The sequence below is a fragment of the Strongylocentrotus purpuratus genome, unplaced genomic scaffold (genome assembly GCF_000002235.5).
Source record: "Strongylocentrotus purpuratus isolate Spur 01 unplaced genomic scaffold, Spur_5.0 spur5_scaffold_13, whole genome shotgun sequence".
Classification (NCBI taxonomy): domain Eukaryota; kingdom Metazoa; phylum Echinodermata; class Echinoidea; order Camarodonta; family Strongylocentrotidae; genus Strongylocentrotus; species Strongylocentrotus purpuratus.
Window position 1 is genome coordinate 2591048 of NW_022145598.1, and position 8232 is coordinate 2599279.

General features: G+C 36.3%; 1 protein-coding gene across 1 annotated transcript in view; it reads right to left on the reverse strand.

Annotated features, from left to right (window-relative positions):
- LOC105439057 overlaps window positions 1-8232 on the reverse strand; it is a 49507-nt gene that overhangs the window by 20161 nt on the left and 21114 nt on the right. Inside the window, exon 2 of the mRNA XM_030982710.1 lies at window positions 5843-6070. Coding sequence (XP_030838570.1) covers window positions 5843-6070 — 228 coding nt within the window. The remainder of the gene's footprint in view (window positions 1-5842; window positions 6071-8232) is intronic.

The following is an 8232-nucleotide window of genomic DNA, read 5'->3' on the forward strand; positions in this document are numbered from 1 at the left end:
CAATACTGTGAAGGAATTCGCAATTTTGTTTTCTGTCAGTTTTAGTTGTAGCAACATAATATAGGGTTTGAATTCATTAGGAAAACATCTCATTTGAGCTCTGCTCACCAGTTCACCACTTTTCCTGGTGCTACCATAATCTGATAGGAGCACTGACCACTGATAAAGGGATTACCAGTAGGGTCCATGGGGAGAGAGACAGTGGTCAATCATAGCCTAGTTACTGATAAAGGGATTACCAGCTGGTATCTGATATCCAGTCCAGATTCATAGTCTTCTCATCGCAGACCCTACATCTATATTTATAATAGGCCTGGATTCAGTGTGTCTAAAGTCTCACTTCATATTGTTTTTTTTAGCAAGTACTAGCTATTTAAGTTTCTTTTACGTATAGAAGAGAACATTGATGCGCTTGGAAATGGAAAAATGCAGAAGGAAAATATAAAGGGAGGATAAAATAGGGAAAGACGGGTGATAATAAGGAAAGATGAAAATGGAGGGAAAGAAGGAAGAGAAAATAAAGAATAGCATAAGGAAAGATGGAAAAGGAAGATAAAAAGATGGAAAAGGAAGATAAAAAGTTTAAAAAGAAATACATAAGGAAAGATGGAAACAGAAGATAAAGAAGGTTAGAAAAAAAAGAAATACATGAGAAAAGATAGAGAGAATAAAACAAGGTGAAAATAGAGGAATACATAAGGAAAGATGAAAAAGATAAAATTAGGAGAAAATAAAGAATAACATAAGGAAAGATGAAAAAGGAAGATAAAAGAAGGTTTAAAAAGAAATACACAGGGAAAGATGGAAACAGAAGATAATGAAGGTTAGAAATAAAGAAATACATGAGAAAAGATAGAGAGAATAAAACAAGGTGAAAATAGAGGAATACATAAGGAAAGATGAAAATTAGAAAGACGGAGAAAATAAAGAAGGGCATAAGGAAAGATGGCTAAAGAAGATAAAATTAGGAGAAAATAAAGAAATATATAATGAAAATTGGAAAAGAGATGTTGAAAGAAGGAGAAAAATAAAGAATAATATCAGCCGAAAGGTATATAGAACAAAGGTGATAATAGTGAAAAACATGAGGAAAGACGGAAAGGAAAGATGGAAAGGAAACATTGAGAAGATAAAGAAGTTAATTGGACAAATAAACTTTAAAAAAACTACCAACCAACAAGCGTTAACTGGACCAAACTTTGATTGGTCATGTTGCTGCATGATAACCTAAATAGGGCGACTTGAAATAATCGCACTGTCACAAGTATTTTAGTTTTCTGCATAAATATAATCATTACCTTAAAACATAAAGGTTAGATGGCTTATGTATTGGACCAAATCATTAATAGGCAAGCTTGCCCAGTACCTCTTTGATCAAACGACACGGCGAATTTTTAAGAACACTAAAAGAAAATACACTGAAAAACGGCCACTCAGAGTGCCGGGCGCATTCACGATACTGCATGTGGAAAGCTGTTCCGAATTGGGTGGCGGAGTAACGCCTTTAACAGAGGCTATATTTGTCGACCTTACCCGACTTTCAAATGGAGAATCTCACTTTTCGGTGAACGGAACGGCGACCAAAATACCCCACTTGCGTGTCTGGTATTACAGACCGCTTTCTTTCCCGATATCTTCGCGTACACCAAGCTTCGTGAGAATGAGCAATCTCAGAATCTGGATGAATGTTGTCCTTGTAGTGTGAGGTTCATGAGTAATTATTGTTATAAACTACGACATATAGTATGGATGATAATGTTTGTCAAGTTTATTGCGGACTACGTCATCCTCATAAAAGTATTAGATCAAGTAAAAAGGCTTCAATTAAAATAGTTAAACATGACCAGAAATCATTTTGATGTTAAGATATTTTTGACGCACTTCTCGTCATGATATTGAATTTATAACATACAACGAAACGAGGACATCATAATCATAAAGACGTTCGTTGTGCAGATATGTATTTGCTTATTAATACATACAGTGACAAAAAGAATAATGCGCTATAATCATGAGTAAAACACCAAGGGTTTCGGAGAAAGGTAAAAAATCATCCGAGCAGTCAATTAAGCAATTCTTCAACAATCTTTAGTATCAAAAAGTGAAAAGGTTTAACTGTCGTGATAAAAATGAGCTTGTCATAGAGATTTATTATACAAGTGAGCATCGAAATGTTTCTTTAACGAACTGCTATAAAATTTTGAAACCAAATACTCTTGTGCTGAAATTTCATATCCTCAGTATTGAGAAGCATAATGTTCCATTATGGTAGCATCAACTATTGTAAAATAGATTAAGTCCTTCGATGTCTTGTAATGCCCTAAATGATTACTCAGCTAATTATTATCTTTCTAAAGGATTGTAGATTTGAGAGTTTCTGTTTCTTTCGTGTTACATGCAATGGACATTCAATCATCACGGCTTGATGTGTTGTGGGGAAATAAATATTGTATCCTATACGGATACAGATCATATTAAATCGAATAAAAGTTTTATGAAACTCAATTCTTATCTTGCCAGAATCATCATTTTTTTTTAAATACCGTCTTTATAACGAATTCCAAGAAATATGCCGTCTGCCTAAACAACCACCCCCCCCCCCCCCATTTCAAATTTGACGTCTGAGCCCCGGCCACTCCCTATTTTCAAATCCTTGATCTGCCGTTTGGGGGGGGGGCAAGAAATAGGCAAAGAAAGTTGAGTAGACCTTCAGATTACGCACGGAATAAATGTAACAAAAACAATATTTACAACATTCTATTCTTGCTTTAATACCTCAAAAATATTTAACGGTCAAACCAACAAAATGTATGTTTTCCCGGCCTTTTCTTATAGGCCTAGGCCTACACCATTTTTCTAGACGCGTTCGAGTTTATTTCGTCTATGCGAATAGATTTGGTGGCGGAGTAACGCCTTTAACAGAGGCTATATTTGTCAACCTTACCCGACTTTCAAATGGAGAATCTCACTTTTCGGTGAACGGGGAGCGCAATTTTTTTTTACACGCTAGCCTGGCCATTTCTATGATAAACACCATTGAAACGACTAATATTAGTCTAGCAGCCTACATGCGAGGAGCATGATGATAAACATGTACATCGTGCATGACAATCATCAGATAAAGACATAGCTGGCCCTTTTAAATGAGACGGCCATCTCAGCCATTGGGCGATGGAATTCAAAAACTTAATCTATTTTAATTTAATTTAGGAACTTTACATTAATCTTGATCTAAGCTTGAGACACGAACGACCGAACGTTCAGCTAGAGAGCAATCAAGTTAAACTGCGGTAGGCCTAGTGCATGCCTATATGTAGGCTTTACCTCCAGCGCACTTTTACTAGTATTACGGCGAAACTGGCCAGACTAGCGTGTAAAAAAAATATTCGCGAACGGGGACCGAAATACCCCACTTGCGTGTCTGGTATTACAGACCGCTTTCTTTCCCGATATCTTCGCGTACACCAAGCTTCGTGAGAATGAGCAATCTCAGAATCTGGATGAATGTTGTCCTTGTAGTGTGAGGTTCATGAGTAATTATTGTTATAAACTACGACATATAGTATGGATGATAATGTTTGTCAAGTTTATTGCGGACTATGTCATCCTCATAAAAGTATTAGGTCAAGTAAAAAGGCTTCAATTAAAATAGTTAAACATGACCAGAAATCATTTTGATGTTAAGATATTTTTGACGCACTTCTCGTCATGATATTAAATTTATAACATACAACGAAACGAGGACATCATAATCATAAAGATGTTCGTTGTGCAGATATGTATTTGCTTATTAATACATACAGTGACAAAAAGAATAATGCGCTATAATCATGAGTAAAAAACCAAGAGGTTTCGGAGAAAGGTAAAAAATCATCCGAGCAGTCAATTAGGCAATTCTTCAACAATCTTTAGTATCAAAAAGTGAAAAGGTTTAACTGTCGTGATAAAAATGAGCTTGTCATAGAGATTTATTATACAAGTGAGCATCGAAATGTTTCTTTAACGAACTGCTATAAAATTTTGAAACCAAATACTCTTGTGCTGAAATTTCATATCCTCAGTATCGAGAAGCATAATGTTCCATTATGGTTGCATCAACTATTGTAAAATAGATTAAGTCCTTCGATGTCTTGTAATGCCCTAAATGATTACTCAGCTAATTATTATCTTTCTAAAGGATTGTAGATTTGAGAGTTTCTGTTTCTTTCGTGTTACATGCAATGGACATTCAATCATCACGGCTTGATGTGTTGTGGGGAAATAAATATTGTATCCTATACGGATACAGATCATATTAAATCGAATAAAAGTTTTATGAAATTCAATTCTTATCTTGCCAGAATCATCATTTTTTTTAAATACCGTCTTTATAACGAATTCCAAGAAATATGCCGTCTGCCTAAACAACCACCCCCCCCCCCCCATTTCCAATTTGACGTCTGAGCCCCGGCCACTCCCTATTTTCAAATCCTTGATCTGCCGTTTGGGGGGGGGGGGGCAAGAAATAGGCAAAGAAAGTTGAGTAGACCTTCAGATTACGCACGGAATAAATGTAACAAAAACAATACTTACAACATTCTATTCTTGCTTTAATACCTCAAAAATATTTAACGGTCAAACCAACAAAATGTATGTTTTCCCGGCCTTTTCTTATAGGCCTAGGCCTACACCATTTTTCTAAACGCGTTCGAGTTTATTTCGTCTATGCGAATAGACTTGGTGGCGGAGTAACGCCTTTAACAGAGGCTATATTTGTCAACCTTACCCGACTTTCAAATGGAGAATCTCACTTTTCGGTGAACGGGGACCGAAATACCCCACTTGCGTGTCTGGTATTACAGACCGCTTTCTTTCCCGATATCTTCGCGTACACCAAGCTTCGTGAGAATGAGCAATCTCAGAATATGGATGAATGTTGTCCTTGTAGTGTGAGGTTCATGAGTAATTATTGTTATAAACTACGACATATAGTATGGATGATAATGTTTGTCAAGTTTATTGCGGACTATGTCATCCTCATAAAAGTATTAGATCAAGTAAAAAGGCTTCAATTAAAATAGTTAAACATGACCAGAAATCATTTTGATGTTAAGATATTTTGACAATTTTAGACAATATCATATTTAATTGTGTCCATGTACTATATCGAACTAGACAATTATGATGAAACTTGAAAGGAACATAATTTAACCAGGAAGTTCCTGATATAACTATGCTTATAAAGTGAAGCAAGGAAGATGAAACTGGCATCTACCGGTAACTATGAGAATGGACATAATCCGAACCTATATGAGACTGCGAATAAGACTAGAACATCATGGAGGAGTTCCAAGCAGTACTTATCAAGGTTGGGCTGGCGATGTCCTGGCAAAGTTTGTTTACACTGCAGATTAGGGACTCTAACTCTCTCTTGCTCTGTGGTGAGCTTACCACCAAAATGCACCCCACTTTCGGGTCCAAAGTGGGGTGAAGTTTAAATGGGCTGTTTTCGTCATGATTTAGTAGAAGTGTCAAATATTGAAAGTCAAAGGTGGCAAAAATTATCTTCCAAAAGAAAATTATGTGAACGAATCGATTTCTCTCCGAGCATACATAAATATCACGTTAATTAAAAAAACGATATGAGTAGAACCCCGTCAAACATAGCCATTCGACCATGGCTAAAAGTGTGTGTTGTGTAATACCGTGTTCTGCGTCAACACGTTAAGACTGTAGAACGCTTCAATAATGCAAGTGAATTTCTATAAACTCTCATTTTATTCTCAACAAAAAGGATTGGCTTTTCTGCTTCTTCTTCCCTCTTCTTCTAATATTCAAAATTAAACACTATCAAAACACTTACTTCCTTCGCAATCTAGAGATACTGCGTAGTACGAACTGGTATCCGATCCGAACACCGAATCGGTGTTGAGTGCGAAAGCGGCATCCGGGAATCCGAGATTCCGACACACGACCCGGGCTTCGTGTCCGTCGAACCCGTCAAGGCAGAAGTTAATCCATTCTGTATACTCCAAGCTGAACTCCTCCACGATTCCCTCGTGCAGAGACGAACCATTACGGAGACGAAGATCTGATTTAAACAAAAGGAGAACATTAAATAATATACAGATATTGACTGCTTTGAGAGGCCTGGCTGTTTCATAGGCTCAAGGAAACTTGCGCACATCTTGCCATGACCCCCGAGGCGCGCCGCCTTATAGGCGGGAGGGGGGGGGGGCAATTGAGGATTTTTTTTTTATACTCGTCCCCCCCCCCCCCCCTCTTGATAAAAAAATAAAGAAAAGGTAAAATTGTGGGTATCATCTTTTTTTAAATTTTTCTTTTTTTTCGCCAGGGGGTGGGGGGGGGGGGCGTCTTTTTTACTTTTTTTCTTCAAGGTAAAATTATGGTTACCATCTTTTCTTGAATTGTTTGTTAAAGGGGTGGATGCCTTTGCCACAATGCGCCCGCCCTTGATCCGTCATTGGATGAAGGATACATGATTTGGCGTGATTCCAATATTCGAATACGGAATTATATAAGGTCTGCGTATATTTGGGCAAACCTTTTATATCACATTACAATATACACACACATTTTGATCATTATGTACCTTTTGTCAAGGAGGCCATGAAAAGATGAAGAAATTAAAACGTCCAATGGAATTCCGGCAAGAAAACCAAAAGAAGACTGACTACTTGAAATATCAGCACGATCTGACGACATGTATAATTTTGTTGAGAAATTATTAAAAGCATTTTTGTATCAATTTATTTGTACATATTCAGTATCGCTTTAAAAAGAACTCATTGCTACCGTTACATCACCAATAAGACACACCCGTTCAATGATTCCTACGTAATTATATGATTCTGAAATTGTCACTTTCAGCGGCCATCGTGTATAATTAGAGGCCAGAATATGAACCAGTAGCTATATCTTAATCATAAACAGGAAGACAAGTCGTATCATAGCAGGTCACATTACGGTAATACGAGATTGATTTTAATGCGAATATTTCTTATAATTCGAACTCGTATCACGTGCCTGTAATTACCCGGATTGATTATAAGCTATACTAATAGCAATGCTCTAGTAGTCTAGTACCATCGTAAGCTTTGGCATCGTTACAATGTTGCCTATAAAGTTTGTTTTGTTTGCATCTTTTCATGAAGCGACTACAGCAATGTACTTTATTCTTGATATCAAACGTTTATATTAAAGGAAACCTCATCCCTAGAAATAACTTTCATTATTCTGAGAGATTTATTGTATTCTTGCCTATAGTATTAATCCTACACAATCCCATCAAAGTGTTTGAGAGAGGTACAATAATGTACAGTTTCTCAGTAAAAGACATGGGCATCGCCATTTTCTTGAAAATGTGACGTCCTATGCGAGTCGTTTATCGAGTAAATGTTTTCACATTTATGGGTGCTTCCTTTCCAGGTGTGTGTGGTGATAAAGCATTTCATTCACCTGCTTTTATCCTTTGTACTACAATTATTAGAACGCAAATTACATAAAGTGGTTGGTGCTCTTCTGGGCTAAATGTTCTAATAGCATAAATGAAATAGATATGTGTTCCCTGTTATTTATTTTTTCATCAAATATAATTTTTATCTTCTCAGCTCTGATTTTCCCTCATTGAAAAGTAAAGGCTTTTTTATTGAATTAAAAATTCTTTCCAACTAAAGATTGGTGCATGAAACATGTACAAGTTCACCTCGTATACGTCACATTTTCAAGAAAATGGGCGCGCCCATGTCATGCTAGAAGGCATTTATATATCTCTTTTACACTGTTGTGAGGAATATCGTACATCAAAGGACAGGAATACATCTTATTTTTCAAAGGTTTCCTTTAATTTATCAGAACTTTACTGATCAATATGTATGACCTTTAGATTAATAAATGAAGTTTAAACAAGATATAGACTTGTCCATCACGAATAAATTCTACTCTCACAATCACATCAACAGAGATATAACAAGATTACGCTAATTTTATAGGCAGCAGTGAACGTTGATTGAAGCATGACCTGAAAGTCACTTTATGTTTTATCATGATCATAACTGTCTAACTTTTGGAAATACGTATTGAAAACCAGTTCAAAATGTGCAGCTTTGACTTGCCTAGACACTTTTTTTAAATCCTATAAAGTACATTGCTAAACAACGCTTTACTTTAAAATCACATTAGTTGCAATCCATTGTACTGCCTAAAAAAAAGATTACGCGTGGTCTTTGATTA